Source organism: Quercus robur, chromosome 7 (assembly GCF_932294415.1).
Source record: "Quercus robur chromosome 7, dhQueRobu3.1, whole genome shotgun sequence".
Classification (NCBI taxonomy): domain Eukaryota; kingdom Viridiplantae; phylum Streptophyta; class Magnoliopsida; order Fagales; family Fagaceae; genus Quercus; species Quercus robur.
In genome coordinates, this window is record NC_065540.1 from 44,422,516 (window position 1) to 44,440,975 (window position 18,460).

General features: G+C 30.4%; 1 protein-coding gene across 3 annotated transcripts in view; it reads left to right on the forward strand.

Annotated features, from left to right (window-relative positions):
- The first annotated feature begins 12,048 nt into the window (after window positions 1-12,048).
- Window positions 12,049-18,460, forward strand: part of LOC126693589 (aminopeptidase M1-like) — a 55,456-nt gene continuing 49,044 nt past the window's right edge. For 2 of the 3 annotated variants that reach the window (XM_050389621.1, XM_050389617.1), the window contains exons 1-10: window positions 12,049-12,236; window positions 12,731-12,991; window positions 13,922-14,067; window positions 14,948-15,050; window positions 15,199-15,385; window positions 15,468-15,561; window positions 15,734-15,887; window positions 16,003-16,107; window positions 17,447-17,563; window positions 17,637-17,750. In XM_050389621.1, coding sequence (XP_050245578.1) covers window positions 12,150-12,236; window positions 12,731-12,991; window positions 13,922-14,067; window positions 14,948-15,050; window positions 15,199-15,385; window positions 15,468-15,561; window positions 15,734-15,887; window positions 16,003-16,107; window positions 17,447-17,563; window positions 17,637-17,750 — 1,368 coding nt within the window. In that variant the 5' untranslated portion in view covers window positions 12,049-12,149. The remainder of the gene's footprint in view (window positions 12,237-12,730; window positions 12,992-13,921; window positions 14,068-14,947; window positions 15,051-15,198; window positions 15,386-15,467; window positions 15,562-15,733; window positions 15,888-16,002; window positions 16,108-17,446; window positions 17,564-17,636; window positions 17,751-18,460) is intronic. The other variant, XM_050389620.1, reaches the window with a different exon arrangement.

Below are 18,460 nucleotides of genomic sequence, written 5' to 3' on the forward strand. Positions count from 1 at the left end.
GATTTGTGATGTGAGGTTTTTAATATTTTGGTATTTAAACCAATCACACGCCCAAAAGGAAGGTTTCAACCAATCACAAGTGAGTAACAACCCACAAATTCAAGTAGTACCATTCTCCATATATTTTTTTTTTTCTCTCTTCATCTTTCTATTCACAAACATGAAATCATTGATGCTTGTTTGATATTAAATTTGTCAAGAACTTTGTAATTCAATTGGTTGATACCTGATACCTTCTATATTTAAGGAATACATCCAAGATTCAAATCTCTTCCCACAAAATTTTAATTTAATTTTTTTTTTAAAGCTCTAATATTTTCTGTTATCAAACTCAAAATGCATATTGTAGAGATCATGAACCAATAGCAACAATTAATTAGCAATTGGGGGTATAATAACTTTAATAAGAGGATTCGATATCTAGGGTTAGGGATTTTGTTAGGTTGTGAAATTGGAATTGGAATGGAGAGGAAGACGAAGAAGACAATCTTTCTAGGTGTTTTTTTTTTTTTTTTTTTTTAATATTTGGAAATGTGTACTTTAAAATTTAAATGGGCAGGAATGAGGGTATTATAGTAAATACCAAATAGATTAAAAACATAAAGGGCATGTTTGTATACCTTTTTTTTTTTTTATCTTAGTTTTGGGTTTTTTTTTTTTCCTTCATTTTTTTTTTTTTTGCTTTAATATACTATTAGTTGCTAGAGCTTAGTCCATGAACAAATTTTAGGTCAACTAAAACTGATACATTATCATTCTATTTGACTAAAATAAATCACTTTAAATTTGTTAAAAATTAAAATAATCATTTTAAGCTTTGGGAGACTGAAAAAAAAAAAAATCATTTTAAGTTCGTTACAAACTAAACTAATTCATGAACTAAAGTTTAGAGACTAAAAATGTATTTTTAACATTTTTAAATATGATGTGTACAACTCATCAATTATTTGTAAAGTTCAGATTTGGAAATTTCATTAGTTTGATTTTTGAATTCATATTTGAAAAATTCCCTCACGTCTTAATTATATGTGACATTTGGCATCTAGTTTATGTGGGAATTTTAGTCTAAGTTTGGATCATTTTGTAAATTTGAATGTGATTGAAAACTCTATATGAGTTTTTTGAAATTTTTTGGCTTGAATTAATGAAAGTGATTGCAATTTTACTGCAATATTACAAAAAGTCTAATAATATGACTATGCATGGTTAAGGAAAAAATTATTTTATGAGACAGTTTTATAAGACATATCTCTCACAATATTTGTGAGTCCCACATATTGTGAGAGAGATATCTCATATAAATTCTTCCAAGTTATGTAATATGCATATTTTGGACCGATTTATTTTATAAATATATCCTTATTAAAAAAAGTTAAGTGTTTAATTTGTTAACATCTAAAAATATAAGGTATAAAGTGTTTCAAAAAAAAATATAAGGTATAAATTGAAATTTATTCATTTGTATTTAAGCTTGTTTGAATTCATTAAATAAAGTAAAAACCGATGCACCACAGAACTTAAAATCCGCTGTAGCACATTGGCAATTCTTATGGTTAAAGAATCCAAGTTCAACTCCTGGCTGCGGAAAATTTTCTATTTTTATATTAATTTATTTTTTGATCTTGTGGGTGGCCCAATTAGGAAAATTTTACTTAAATAACTCCAGTCCATTTCTATTTGATTATATTTTAAAATCTATTTTAATTGTTATCCCATTCATTAGAGTCTAATTGTTCAACCTACTCTCTACAAATTCATTGAATGGGGCTTATTGGGCTTAGATCCAATCATACTTTGGGTTAAGGGTCCAAAACGCATCCCTACAATAATAATAATAATAACTAGTCGGAAACCCGTGCAACACACGGGAACTTACCTATTTATAATAGACTAAAATAATTTTATAAAATTTTAAATTGATTATGAAACTATACTATTGCGTGAATTGCTCCTATCTTTTTGAGTTACAATTTGATGAATAAGTCATTGCTTGAACATGCAATGGGTTGCAAAAAATCTAGTTAACAAATTTAGATATTGAAAAAAAATAACTAAAAAATTCCAATGTTAAAAACTTAAAATGTCCGAAAGGAAAAAAAAAAAAAATCAGAAAATTTACTGGCACTGCCTAGAAATTATTGAAACAAAACAAAATATATATGACTACCAAATAGAGAAATATAAGAGAAAGATAGGTTACCTTCAAGAGAATAATCCATGGTTATAACAGTTGAAATTTGCTAAACTATTTCAAATATTGCAAAAAATTGAATCCAAAAATTTAGATGGTCAAACTTTCAAAAGACAATCCAATTCTTCCTAAAATTGGAGTCTAATTTTTTGATCTTGTGGGTGGCCCAATTAGGAAAATTTTACTTAAATAACTCCAGTCCATTTCTATTTGATTATATTTTAAAATCTATTTTAACTGTTATCCCATTCATTAGAGTCTAATTGTTCAACCTACTCTCTACAAATTCATTGAATGGGGCTTATTGGGCTTGGATCCAATCATACTTTGGGTTAAGGGTCCAAAACGCATCCCTACAATAATAATAATAATAATAACTAGTTGGAAACCTGTGCAACGCACGGGAACTTACCTATTTATAATAGACTAAAATAATTTTATAAAATTTTAAATTGATTATGAAATTATACTATTGCATGAATTGCTCCTATCTTTTTGAGTTACAATTTGATGAATAAGCCATTGCTTGAACATGCAATGGGTTGCAAAAAATCTAGTTAACAAATTTAGATATTGAAAAAAAATAACTAAAAAATTCTAATGTTAAAAACTTAAAATGTCCGAAAGGAAAAAAAAAAAATCAGAAAATTTACTGGCACTGCCTAGAAATTATTGAAACAAAACAAAATATATATGACTACCAAATAGAGAAATATAAGAGAAAGATAGGTTACCTTCAAGAGAATAATCCATGGTTATAACAGTTGAAATTTGCTAAACTATTTCAAATATTGCAAAAAATTGAATCCAAAAATTTAGATGGTCAAACTTTCAAAAGACAATCCAATTCTTCCTAAAATGATGATGTGAAATATTGTGGGAGTTTTAAAAGTTTCGGTTTTATATATATATAGTTTAGTTTTAAAAATTAAAATTTTTTAAAATTAAAATAATGATGTGGAAAATTGTGGGAGTTTCAAAGGTTTCGGTTTTATATATATATATATATATATATATATATATAGTTTAGTTTTAAAAATTAAAATTTTTTAAAATTAAAATGATGATGTGGAAAATTGTGGGAGTTTCAAAGGTTTCGATTTTATATATATACTAGTTAAAGGCCCGTGCGTTGCACGGTTTTATGAAAAAACTTATAAAATAAATGTATAAATAATTACATATTTTAATAGATTCAATAAAAATAAAAGAAAAAATTATCAAGTGTAAATAATTATCTTACTAAAATAAGGGGTAAGATTTCTTTCTAAAACTAAATTAAATTGATAATTCCAAATTGAATTTTAAATTGATAATTATTTAAAAAAAAAACATACTAAACAATTGATAAATCTAAAATTAATATAATCTTGATAATATTATAAATTAAAATTAAAGTTGATAATTCAAGAATACACGTGTAGAACATCTTGATAATTTGATGTAACCTAAAAATCAAATAAGAAAATTGTTAAAATTAATCTATTAATTCTAACCATATTTAATCATTAATTCTAAGACCCTAACCCTAAGCATATAAATTAGATCAAAGCTAAGAAAATTAGTTTAAACAAAAGGCAACCAATACACAAAACCTAATCAATTTAATAAAAACAAAATACAAAAACAAAGAAGGAGCTTTTAGAAACTTGACAATGTTTTTGAATTCATTAATTAAAATCACATGAAGACAAAAAACCAATAATAACACTAAAGAAAATAAGCAAAATGAAAATAATAATAATAAAAGAAGAAAGAATGCATACCTGCATTGTCATGAGATTTAGGCATTCACATATTGATATAAGCTTCACTCCAAAAAGGATATATAGGGTTATATATATTGGTAGAGTTCCATTTGAAATATAATTCATTTAAATCTTATTGAAAAATATATCTAATCAATGTGTTTGTTTTTATCCCATAAAAATTGGAATTAAAAAAAAAGGTCATGTGAATAAAATGGAAAAAAAGAAAAAGAAAAAAGAGTTGATTCAACATAACGTAACATATAAAAAATTAAAATTAAAAAAAAAAAAAAAAAGAGAAAGAGAACATGGTTGATAGCTATAAGGAATTTTGATATATAAATAATTATTAGTCTATATATCACATGGAATAATTTATAATATTCTTCATCAAAAAAATTAAATAAATAAATAATAGAAGAAGAGGAAGAATGAAGGATTACTCACATGGCATAATTTATAATATTCTTCAATAAAAAAATTTTAAAAAAAGTAGAAGAAGAGGAAGAATGAAGGATTACTCACATTGTTATTATTTTCTTGGTGGCAATAGCGCAAACTGAAAATTATGATTTTCTTGGTAGTGATAGCGCAAACTATGAAAATTATAGAGATGACTTCCTTAGGAAGAGATTAGCAGTCTAAAGTCTAAACCCACTAAGAGAGAATTTTGTGGGAGAGATGTGTGTGTGGATTTTCTTTTTATATACAAATGAATAAGATTTATGCCAAGAGGGAGAGACGTGTGTGAATATAAACAAATAGAATTCCGAATTTTAAATGTCATCAATGTAGAAATTATCAAATTAATGGAGATATATATTGTTTTTTGGGATAGATAGAGATTATCAAATTATTGGAGATATATACTGTTTCTTGGGATAGATTTATATTAATCACCTCTTGAAGAATTTGGATTGTGATATCCCTTAATAATCAAGCTTTGTAGCTTGATATTCTGATAAAATAATATTAAAATTTTGAAAATTTAGATGATAAATATTATCTAAATTAAATTTTTGTATGTTAAATATTATCTCCTAATTTAAGAAATATATCCTAACAAATAAAAATAATAATGTTAATTAGATGATAAATATTATCTAAATTAAATTTTTGTATGTTAAATATTATCCCTTAATTTAAGAAATATATCCTAACAAATAAAAAATAATATTAATCTAATTTTATTTAATGATAAGAATAAATTAGAGTCCTGATAGTATACTATTCTTTTTTAGTTCTTTAAAAATCTAAAAATTTAATAAAATTTCTGCAATTTGGTGAAACCACATGGCACAACCACGGCGTCTAAGCCCAACTTTTATATGATATAATATGATATATATATATATATATATGTAAATTAAAATGATGATGTGGAAAATTGTGAGAGTTTCAAAGGCTTCGGTTATATATATATATATATATATATATATATATATATAGATTAAAATGATGATGTGGAAAATTGTGGGAGTTTCAAAGGTTTCGGTTTTATATATATATATTTAGTTTTAAAAATTAAAATTTTTTAAAATTAAAATGATGATGTGGAAAATTGTGGGAGTTTCAAAGGTTTCAGTTTTTTATATATATATATATATATATATAGATAATAATAAGGATTACCATCGATTCTCAAATAAATAAATAAACTAAAGATTACAATTGTTGTATTTGCCTTGTAAGATGAAAGTAAATTGACACAAATTATTTCTCAGAATTTACTAGATTTTATTTTTTATGAATGTTCTGATTGCATCGGGCAAAAGATTTTACAAAAAATTTAAGTAGATTTGTGATGTGAGGTTTTTAATATTTGGTTATTAAACCAATCACAAGCCCAAAAGGCAGGTTTCAACCAATCACAAGTGAGTAACAACCCACATATTCAAGTAGTGCCATTCTTCCTCTCTCTCTCTTTTTTTTTTTTTTTTTTTTTTCATCTTTCTATTCACAAACATGAAACCATTGATGCTTGTTTGATATTTAATTTGTCAAGAACTTTATAATTCAATTGGTTGATACTTGATATCTTCTAACATTTTCAAGGAATACATCCGAGATTCAAATCTCTTTCCCCAAATTTTAATTTAATTTTTTTAAAAGCACTAATATTTTTGGATATATATCAAACTCAAAATGCATATTGTAGTGAACATGAACCAATAGCAACAATTAATGAGCCGTACATGTAAGGACGCATTTTGGACCTAGTACCCAAAGTATGATTGAATCCAAGCCCAATACAATGAATTTGTAGAGAGTGGGTTGAACAACTAGGCTCTAATGAATGGGATAATAGTTAGAATGGATTTTAAAAGATAATCAAACAGAAATGGGTTGGAGTTATCTAAGTAAATTTGTTCTCGGCACAATCCGAGGAAGTCTATTCTAGTATATATTGATTGAAAATTGTTACAGATATGGTTCAAGTTGCTATAGTGCTTTCTCTTACAAATTTCCGATCCCTTCTCTCATTGCTTCCTTCTTTTATACTCTTTTCTACTTTCATCTCCACCCTTCACGTGCAGGCCAAATGGTTCATCTTGATACTTGTCCCATCCACCCCTTCCTAAAGTCTTTAGGTAGTAGTTGTAAAACTGAAAGCCATTGTTCAGATATCACCTCCACATTAATGCAATCAGAAAGTTAGTTACAGAGCAATTGATACAGTGGTAGCAGTTTTCTCCCTAAATATTTTAGGTCTTCCCTCTATCTTTTGTTTTTGCAATGCTTATCCGTGCCAGCAGAACTTCCTGAAACATCCCCCTGTGTTAGGAGCTTTGCAAGTTGCTGATGATGGCATGAGGAAGTGGAGTGCTTGGACAACATCAGGCCAGTCACATGGCTCAATGTTTTCTCAAGACACCAATGGCTCCTCATGCCTATCTAGTGAAGCTCCTAAGTGCTCTTTGAGGGGGACAAGCCCAGTCCTCCTGCTGGGATCAGTTTGATGAGCATGATGAGGGGCAGCATGTGGAGGCACCTTGCTCCACATGATGCCCCAAGGCCATGGCAGAGGAGCATGGTGGGCAGCAACGGTTTGTTGATGATGGGCAGCAGCAGGTGGTGCTGACCCTACGTGGTAGTGCATGGCATGATGGCTTGGTTATTGGTTGCTTCGTATGTGGGCTTGGTGGCTTGTGTGCAAGGCAGTGCTGGGCTGCTGATGTTGATGATATTGTGCAAGACATTGGGCTGGTTGGTGCTGGCTGAATGTATGGATTGATGTGAGTGGGCTGATGGCAGTTACTTAGTGTGCTGCTGATGGACATGATATGTGGGCTGTGATGCTGATAAGGTAGGGCTTGGGTAGAGGGCCAAGGCTTCTAAAACGTGATGGGCATCACATGTGGGCTGCTGGAACATGGGCAGAAGACCCATGATGAGATGCTGAGTGTTGGGCTGGCATGTGCTATGTGTGCAGTAGCAGTTGGTGGCAGTTACCAACGTTTCCTAGCATTGTGGGTGCTTCAGACATGCAGTGCAAAGGCAGGAAACGTGTAAGGCAGCAGTAGTGAAGGTGTCCTAAGTCAGACTACATGTGGCAGCAAGTCCAGGAAATGGGGCAGTTACTTGGTAGTAACTGCCATGGCAGTTTATGCTGAATATTATCCTAGGCTGTTGGGGTTGTCAACAGCATAGAGAGTGTATTGTTTTGCTTGGAGAAATTCGTGTGGATTCTCAGGCTTCCTTTGTACTTGATATTGAGTAATGAAGGTTGGGGTTGGTGCCCTGTAAATACTGTGTGTGCTGTGTGTGTGTGCATTCTCTTGATAATTCTGTTCATAGTGTTCCTACAGTGCGTGTGTGTGGTGTGTTGGCTGAGACTAAGTCAGTGGGCTTAGTGCCATCACAGGCAGAAAATTTGAAAGAAAAATTTAACCCTGTGACACCCTAGACGGCAGACCACCTCTACGAACCTCAACTTGGGTTAGTCGAGGAGGCACTCGTCCTTGGCCTATCCTCCAGGGCCATTGTGATCAAAACTAACTTCTTCATTCACTAATTTGGGCTCCCTTTACAATGTTTATTCCTCCTCGGACAATCTCTAGTCCTCGGCTTGGGCTTTAGGCCCAATACATACATGGATAATGAGCCCCTGGGCCCAATACCCCTACATTAGATATTGTCCACTATTGCATGCAATTGTTACTTGAATGGCTATCTATTCATGGTATTCCCAGAATTCAAATTCTCTCTCCCTCTTAAGTTATATAATTATTAATTATTAAACGGGAAAAGTTAATGGGTGCTTAAAAGACGTTGGTTTAGAAAATATTTTTAGAAACTATTTTATGAGAAAAGAAAAAAGTATTAAATATTTCTTCAAATTATCCATTAACAAAGAGAAATTCTAATGCCACAAAAAAATATTACAACTTTTACCACAACTCGTCATGTGGTAATAAGTTGTGAGTGGTGAAGATGTGTAACCCTATGGACCCACTATTTTTTTTCCACCACTCATAACTTGCCACGTGGTGAGTTGTAGTGAAAATTGTAATTTTTTGCGGCATTAGCATTTCTCATTAACAAATGTCCTAATGTCACACACATTAATAGAGTCTTGATTTATCCAAAAAAAGGAAAAAAGTACTTCTCATCTAATATTCGCAACTAATACACTGGTATACACATTTTGAAATGCGAAAAATCCATGTTTAAAAAGGATTTGGCTTACCTCTAGTATTTTTTTAATTGGAGATCTCCTTTTATTTTAAATACACAATAGTAAGTGGTAGTGGGCTTTAATCTCCACATTTTATTTAGTTAATGGGTGATGTGGTAATTTCTCATCTATATATATATATATATATATATATAAAACTGAAGCCTTTAAAGCTCCCACAATTTTCCACGTCATCATTATTTTCTTTTTCTTTTTATTTTAGATTTTATACCTTATATATTTATTATTGAAATAACAAAAATAATTCATACTAAAACGGTGAAACTCCCGAATCTATTTTATAACCCTAAACCCAAAACCCTGAAGGGAGCCAGTGTCTTTGCTCTGAAGATTGACACCAATGTGACTGAGGTTGAAGGAGATTTTGCAGTTGTTATCAATTTCCTTAAGTCTGAAGGTTGCTGCCTGTCGGGTTGTGTTCATGTGATTAAAAACTCTAGGGTAAAAGTAAATTAAAGATATTAATTTAATCTCTTTTTCCAGTGTCAGATGCAATGGTATTAACCCTGAGTACATATCTCTTTTTGTAATAGGTGACAAAGTTTTGATTCAATAATATCACGGTCTTAATTCAATAAATCTTTGGTTTTCAATGCGTGATTTTCTCCACCGTTGCCGACCTTTGCTTTCCAATGTAATGATTTTGGTAGTGTTCCTCGAGGTAAGCTTTTTTTTTTCTCTTTTTTTTTTTTGGAGGGCTCATCTTTATGAAGAACACTGATTGTGCAGGGGTTATAAAGGTATTATATGAAAGAATTAATATATGAAGAACTATTATTATTATATTTTTTGGATATTGTTGGAAGTTTTTCAAATCTTAATTTATGAAGTGTGAGTAATATCTGAAGCATAAGTTCAGCCATTGTTCTCCCTCAAAAAAAAAAAAAAAAAAAAAAAAAACAGCAATTGTGCAAGTTAACTCTAATTGTTTTATATATATATATATATATATATATTTATATATAAAAGTATATTCTTTATCTCAAGAGATAAAGCAACCTACTAAACAAAAAAATTTGGTCTGCTTTTACATATCTCATAATTTATTTAGTTAGTTTGTAGCATTTACATTATAGAATAATAACTACTACTTATGTGTGTATTGCTCATACAAAATAATCTATGCTTTTGATAGTTTTGTGTTGAAGTTGGAAAAGCTGGTCTATATTAGTTCCCATTTTATGAAGTGGTGGACCTAGATTTGGTTTGTTATCCATTTATGCTTTTGACAGTATTTGATTGATGAAAATTGTGGTTATTTAGTTTTTCTATATTATTGTTTTAGCTCTTACTAAATTATCAAATAGTCATAATACAATTGTAGGATAACTTATGTCTCTTAAATTTATGATTTGATTCCCTACAATATTTTTTTGGTTAATTGATATTGGTCTTACTTTACAAGAATCTAAAAATCTTGATACTAGGATTTGTGGTAAGTTCAACTTTAAGTGGAAGTCCAGTGAAATATATGTGTTCTCGCATGATCAATTTCTTGCAGTTATTGTTGTGTGCTTATATTGCATCTTTTGATATGAAATTGTTGTTTATTTTTGTGTCCACTTTCTATTTTGGTGAGCCTCTTTCATATTTTCAAAAGAATGATTGCATCATTGAAGTAAATATTATGCTCTTCCAAGCATATAAATTCCTTTATAAAAATGTTGTCCTTAGTGTAGTCATCATAATCTCTCTCTAAATGCAATTCTTATATAATTATATTTGATGATCAAAGTGTATTCTCAACTGGTATTGCGAGGTGAAGTTTGTATATATATATATATTATGAACTTTTATATATAAATTGAATTACTTATCATCATTCATTTTTAAGTCACTATCTCTTCAAGCAAAATATATATATTTTTTATTAAATTATACCGTGCATCGCACGGATTAGTATTATATATATATAAAACCGAAACCTTTGACTTTTGGTTAACCTCTCCACAATTTTTCCGCATCAGCATTTTTTATTTATATTTTTTAATTTGATTTAATTCTTTTGATTTTATAGTACCAAATTGCAGAAAATTTGAGGAGGGAAGAGAGATTCCTAACAGGAGTCAGTCTCTCTCTCTCTTTTTTCCTTAATCCTAAAGTCTTTTTTTTTTTTTTTTTGAAACCTAAAGTGAGTCCCTTTTTTTAAAAAAAAAAATTCTAACGTTGAGGTCTAATTAAAAAATATATAATTATTTGTTAATCTTAATTCTAACGTAAGTCTCACAAAAAGTCAAAAACTTCATTTTTATATTATATATAGATAATAATAATGATGTGGCAAGCTTTATTAAGAATATGAAAATGCAATTTGTAGATCTACTATCAAAATAACATATATTAGATTGGTAATAGATATTAGATTTAATTGCAGTTGAGTATTATGTGAAGTCATCACCGTAGAATAGCCCACGCCGGGATGTATTATGTAAAACCAATGATATGAAAGAAAAAAAAAATTTTCTAAACCATTATATTGAACAAAAAATTACTTATTTTCATTCATTTTCAAGTTATACATTTTTTTTTTTTTTTTTAAGTCAAGTCATAAAACTTTAAGCAAAATAAATACTTTTAATTTTTACTTAACTATCCCGTGCATCGCATGGGTTAGTGACTAGTTAAAATAAAAAGAGATTCCAGTTAAAAAAATACTAGAGTTAAGCCAAACCCATTTTAAAAATATGTTAAACATGAAAATGTACATGAATCAAGAAAATGCATATTTTAAAAAATGGATGTGAGAGAATTAATACCATTTAAACCAAAATCAAATTCGGAATTTTCGTACATTAAGAGAATCAAAATTTGTAGGCAAAATGCTGGTAATTAACTATGTTAAGAGCAAATGAAAAATAAATAATAGTCAATAAGGGACGAGATCTTCTTTGGAATTCATGGACGAGGCTTTGCATCTTCCCCTTTAGTGCTTGTCATGGTTCTGGAGTGATAATCAAAAATTCAAAATGTTTCAAACAAGTTTCGTTGCCTAGCGATGGTACAACCATAGTACCAAAACTAAAAGGCAGTGACCAAAAGTGAAATACAAAAAAAAAAAAAAAAAAAAAAAAAAAAAAAGCTGTTAGCAATGTTAAACAAGTAACATCTTCCACAATCTTCTTTTTCAAGATGAAATTGCGTAAGAATGATAACAGAGGAGGAGAAGAAATTGATACAGAGACAAGTATAATTCTTAAGGAAAGGGAGAGAAAGGAAGCAAAAGACAAAATAAATTCTTCAAGATGAAATTCGGATAAGAATGAGAGGAAAGGAAGAGAAAAGAATAGATTGCTTTCTTCTTTCCATATCAAGATTAAGCTTTAATCTCCTCCTCTTTCACTCAACTGCTCTTCTATTTAAGAAGCCTGGACTGTCCTTACAATGGTAACCTTAAAATCATTATTAAAAAAAAAAAAGTGACAAATCTTTGACTCTGAAATTGATATTGATACAATAATATCTGAGTTTATTTTTTTTTTCTCCAACTGGGTATCTCTAAAATTTGCCAAATATGTCGTACATTAATGGCATCGGCTGTGGATTGCTCCTCGCTCTGGCGAGCTATTTTTACATAAGAAGTAGGCAGCGTCCCGATTTGGTATGAAATTTTGAAATTAGTATTTCTTGTTATCAATTTAGCAGTATGAACAAACCTACTACTACGTACCACATAACTTCTTTAAGACTTAGGTTTCTAACGTATGAGTTCATTGTTCATAGATCATCTCGTAACCAATCCAAAAAAATACCATATTATTGAAACATTTGTCATAGTTTCTCATTCTATATTCATTGTCATCATCATTTGATCATCTAGGATGATAACATTGATAAAGATGTGCACCTAATATATTACTAGTCGCTAACTCGTATAATGCGCGGAAAAAATTATTTATATATATAGTTATATTCTCTTATCATTAATGAAACAATAAATCTATTTTTAAATTCTCCACATGAAAAAATAAATAGAAATAGTTTATCATTTGTCAATCTATATAAATTCTCAGAACTCTAAATAGCCCAATGTCTACTCTTTCACTCGTTTCAACTTCAATTCTTAATTACTCTAATTTTTTTTTTTTTTTTAAGCGAAAGAATATGAAAGTTAGGGTTTCCATGGAGGAATTCAAAGGGCAACCTCGGCTTCCAAAATTCGCTGTCCCAAAACGCTATGACATAAAGCTGAAACCGAACCTCACCACGTGCAAGTTTGCTGGCTCCGTGGCTATTGAGCTCAAAATCGTGGCAGATACCAGTTTCATCATCCTCAACGCCGTTGAACTATCCATTGATACCACCTCCGTATCTTTCACTCACCCAGCTGCACACTCTTCTAATTCTAAGCAGCAGGTAATACCTATCTTATCTATCAGCCTAACTTTACTTTTAAAGTTAGTTTAAACTAATGGTAAAAGGTTTTGTTGTAAGTGCTTTAACTTAACATCCTAAAATATCTTGTTTGTTGAATATGTTAGAATAGATGCAAATAGAGAACACAAGAATACGTGGATTACGTAATTCAGTTTGCTTAAGGGCTACATCTTTATCATATGAGAGTGTAGTACACATCATTTGTTATAATGAACTTAACATGGGTATAATAATAGGTTAAACTTTGAGACTAACCATATATTAACTATGGTTAATAGATTTTTAGTACATGTAGGAGACTTGACTTATAAAGTAGAATTATGTTTAAGCCTATTATATATATTAGGCTTATATATATTTGTAACATTGTTAATCTTTAGCTTGATTGATTTAGTTGTTTTCGTGGTTGTATGAGCTCTAGCTTATTCAAATAAATAGTCAACCTTTGTGATTATCTGAATGTGAGACTCATTGACTGAATTTGCATTTATCATGACAAACCAAATGCCATGTCTTTTAAAAATAAAGTGTTGAATGAATAAGGTTTTGGATTTTGGAAAAAATAACTATTTAGCCTTAATTTTTGAACTATGTAGCCCAACAGCCTGCTTTTCAAACAATATAGTAAAATTCTCCTATTTTAGAACTCGATATTGCTGATGTCGAGTTCTATACATATTTTGTCACTAAATTTTATTTTTGAAAATTTTGCATAGAAGTTCCACTCAAGATTATGCACAGTACTCAAGATTGGTAATGTCGAGTTCTAGGTAAAACTCGATATCAACAATATCAAATTCTAAAACAAGGGTATTTTCACTATTTTGCTACAAAATTTAAAAAGGGGTTTTGGCTACATAGTTCAAAAATTAAGACTTAATAGCCATTTTTTCCTCTGGATTTGTGCAGGTGTTAAAGCCTTTAAAAGTTGATGTGGTTGAAGAGGACGAGATTTTGGTTTTGAACTTTGGTGACACTCTTCCCATTGGTCTCGGACTTCTCACTATCCACTTTCAAGGATCCTTAAACGACAAAATGAAGGGCTTTTATATAAGGTACGTAGTTTTGTTGCAAAAAGGTTTTTTTTTTTTTTTTTTTTTTTTTTGGGATAAAACAAGGGAATTTTTTTAAAGAAAAACCATAGACTCGCCTTTAGCCTGTCAAATCTACATAACCAATTGTCGCGTATTTTTATTGCAAAAAGTTTAGAGACACAATTTTTCATAATATATATATATATATATATATTTTCACTTTTGTTGACCTTAATCTAATATGGTTAGTGAATAATAAAAGTGATGTAAGTGGTAGATCCATACAAAAAGTAATGTTACTTCAATTACAACTTATCTCCTTAGTATACATGTTTCTATGCAAAAATCATGTTATTCCAATCACAACTTGTTATCTCAGCAAATTGTCATCGGGGTTCAGTCAAAATGTGTTTGTGGCGGTGAAGATGTGCATGTGGATGTGATGACAAAAAATGGGTTCAGTTCTTGGGAATGAAAATCATTTTATAAAATTATGTTTTGCATTCCACTTGTATAAGACCAACTAGGATGTAAATTACTTAAAAAATTTAAGTGATTTTTTTCCCATTTAGGTAAGTGTTGAATTTAGTTTTTATCCATTTGATAAAAACAGTTAAAAAAAAAAATAATTAAAAAAAAGTTCTTTCAAATTCAAATATACTTAAAATGATTAAATTTTTATTTCCAAATGCTGTTTCAGATTATCAGGCAGGCCTTTGACCATAACAGTTAAAGGTTTAAGTTAATGTATATACTCTCTTTAATGGGATTGAACCTATGATTTCACCCTTCACCATTTACTTATGAATGGAGCTAATTATGAATGCCTTCTGTTTTCCGCAAAATGAGAATTTTATTAGTAATGTGTATATAATTTAATAAATGTTATTCTGCTTTCCAGTACATATGAGCACAATGATGAGAAGAAGAATATGGCAGTAACACAGTTTAAACCAGATGATGCTAGGCGATGCTTTCCTTGTTGGGATGAACCTGCTTGCAAGGTGTCACAATCTCTCTCTCTCTCTCTCTCTTGGTTAATTTAAGATCTTGTGACTAAATTATTTTTGGTTTGTAAGTAGATTTGCTTGATTCTATTTCAAATGAACAAAAGCTTATTTGGCCCTTCTTTTTGGGCATCGAGTGTTGCAGGCTACGTTCAAAATCACATTGGATGTGCCATCAGAACTAGTAGCTCTTTCCAACATGCCAATTATTGAAGAAAAAGTGGTTGGGGATTTGAAGACAGTTTCATATCAAGAATCACCAATCATGTCTACATATTCGGTGGCAATTGTTGTTGGTTTGTTTGATTATGTGGAACATCTTACATCTGATGGTAAAACATTACAATATGTTCACTGTTTCTTGTGGTATTATGATCCTTGTTCTTGATAGTGTAATCTTACATGACTTTACAGGAGTTAAAGTTCGAGTATACTGTCAGGTTAGTAAAGTAAATCCAGGGAAATTCGCATTGGATGTTGCTGTTAGGACACTTGAATTATACGAAGAGTAAGTTTTACTGTGAATCGCCAACAAACTACTGATTACAAGACACAACATAGAATTCTTTAGCTAAATAGTGGACACTGGATCATGGTTATTGGTGATCCCTTGAGTCGTTACATTTTTGTGCTTGTGTTGTATTATTTGAAATTCCAATTAACCATGATAATTTCTGCAGATACTTTGCAATGCCTTACTCTCTTCCCAAATTGGATATGGTTGCAATTCCTGATTTTGCTTTTGGTTCCATGGAGAATTATGGTTTGGTTACATACTGTGAAACAGCTTTGCTCTATGATGTTCAGCATTCCACAACTGCTGATAAGCAGAGGGTATTATGCATGTTGTGAATGTTGCTATTTTTGTTAGAATTTTGTTTGGCTAATATAGTATGAAGCTATTGTTTAAATAACACTGCACAAAATGTTTAATTATTATTTGTCTCAGGTTGTGATTGCTGTAGCCCACGAACTAGCACATCAGTGGTTTGGCAATCTTGTAACGATGGAATGGAGGACTCATTTGTGGCTGAATGAGGGGTTCGCAACATGGGTATTTATTGCATTGGGTTGAAAATGATCCAAACTGAGCTGTTGATTAAAATTTCCAGATTGGCTTTTATAATTATGTTTTGAAAATGAGCCAGGTTCAATTTTATCACCAAGCTAGATAATATGTTCATCCTTACATCATTTATTTTGTTCATTAAGCTAAAGCTTGTTCACACATCTTTTGATAGGATTATTTCCTTCCCATTAACTGTTTATATATTTCAAAATACATGCTTACATATACTTAGTTATGCTGTAGGTGATATCGATCAAGTTACATTGGTAGGCTACTTTTCGTCATTTATGGCCCTATAAAATAAAGTTCATTAACCTTGTCTTCACACATAACTTTTTGCTATGAATTAGACTATTTATATGTCATTGTTTTGTTGTGAAAGTACATGCAAAATAATAAAATAGCAAGCTGCGCAATACACAAGATTTAACTTGGTTAGGCTAACTCCAAGCCTAACTTTGCAGGCAATCACAACAAAATTTACTATTAATAATAGGAATTACAATCACAAAAACTCTCAACAATAAACTAACCCAAAATCCCAATACACCCAAAGGTGCCTCACGCTAATCACTAGGCAAAGTTAGTCTATCCCTCGTACAAGACAAAGCTTTGCTCTAACTCTCGCACACAATAAAGCTACTTTACCACTCCTTTTATAAGGGACAACACTCCTTACTACTTCTCTTTTCAATATGAGACTAACTCTTTTAATATAATTGGTGCACCTCCTTATTATTCTTCTAACCAATGTGGGATTCCAAAACCAACGAGGAATTCTTGCACCTTCTATCAGGCGCTGGACTCAACACGTTTATAACTTTCTTAAAGAAAGTTCATTTAAACTATATATATATATATATATATATATATGTAAAAGTCAAGCCTTAAGTTCCGCTAACTACTTAATACTATGTTTTAATTTGATTTTTTTATCAATCATGCCTCAAAAGGTTGGCTTGAGCCTAACTTCATTATCATTATTAATCCACTATTTCACATCTTTTTTTTCTTTTCTTTTTTTTGTGTTAAAACGTTGACATTGTTAAAAGTGGACATTCTTGCATCAGTTGAAGATATGTATTTGAAATAGTAGATGTGAGCTAGTGTGAAAAAATATTTTTCCTTATTAAATTAAACTACATAATTTTTTTTTTGTTGGAACGTAGCCCAAGCTCTTTGTAAATGGTTTGTTTGTTTGTTTTTTTTTTTTTTTTTTTTTTTTTTTTTTTTTCACACAGCCAGCATGGATCATGTGTCTATATATTATTCCTTATTACACTGCTTGTTGTAAATTATATATCATTTATTTCAATATGTGCAGGTCAGTTATTTAGCAGCTGATCGCTTGTTCCCAGAATGGAAAGTGTGGACTCAGTTTCTTGATGACTATACAGAGGGTCTTGGGATGGATGGGCTTAGAGAGTCCCATCCCTTTGAGGTACTATAATTGCTTTAAGAAATTAGTATTATTACTTTTTTGAGTATATCTCAATTTAAGCGTACTTTTTTAGGTGAAGATAAATCATGCTAGTGAGATTGATGAAATAATTGACTCGATAAGTTACATAAAAGGTGCATCTGTTATCCGGATGCTACAAAGCTATCTTGGTGCTGATTGCTTTCAGGTTGGTTGTTAGATTCTATACTGGTATATATTTCTTGTCCCAAGTAAAAATATTTCTAATTATTGAAGAAACTCTTTTCCCTCCACTCCCAAATTCACATGAAATTTAAGTCATGGAAACCCTTCATAAAGTAAGTCCTAGAAAAAGATAGAGCAATAGGAGTTTTCTTTTTGCGAGTTCGGAAGAGGTTAGAGAGGTTTTTTTTCAAAAAATAGTTGGATAGAATGAAAGAGGTTTAGGAAGTAACCACTAACGTGATGAATACTATGTAACTAATATTTTGAAAAGTGCTCATTTCTATTTATATATAGAAACAATGGTGATACTCATCTAGATAAGAAATGGTATTAGAAAGCATATTTACTTGATATCTGGTGACATAGCCTCAGCTTGATTATCTTCTAGATTCTTTCTTGGCTGCCATGTATTACTGGATCGTTTGGATTGAGGGGAAGGGAGGAGAAGTAGAGTAGAGTTGGTCAAAAATTAGCCTAATTTCTGCCAAACTCTACTCTACTCCCCCTCCCTCCCCCCTCAAACCAAACAGACCAATGATTGCAATTAAGGTTCGTCCTTTTAAGGTCCATCTTTGTCAACCGATCGTCTTTTGCAATATATGAGATAATTGCTCAAATCTATTCTTTGGATTAAGAAGCTCAATAAGCTTGCTCATTGTATGGCAGTTAATTATCTTTTTTCTTGCATCTATA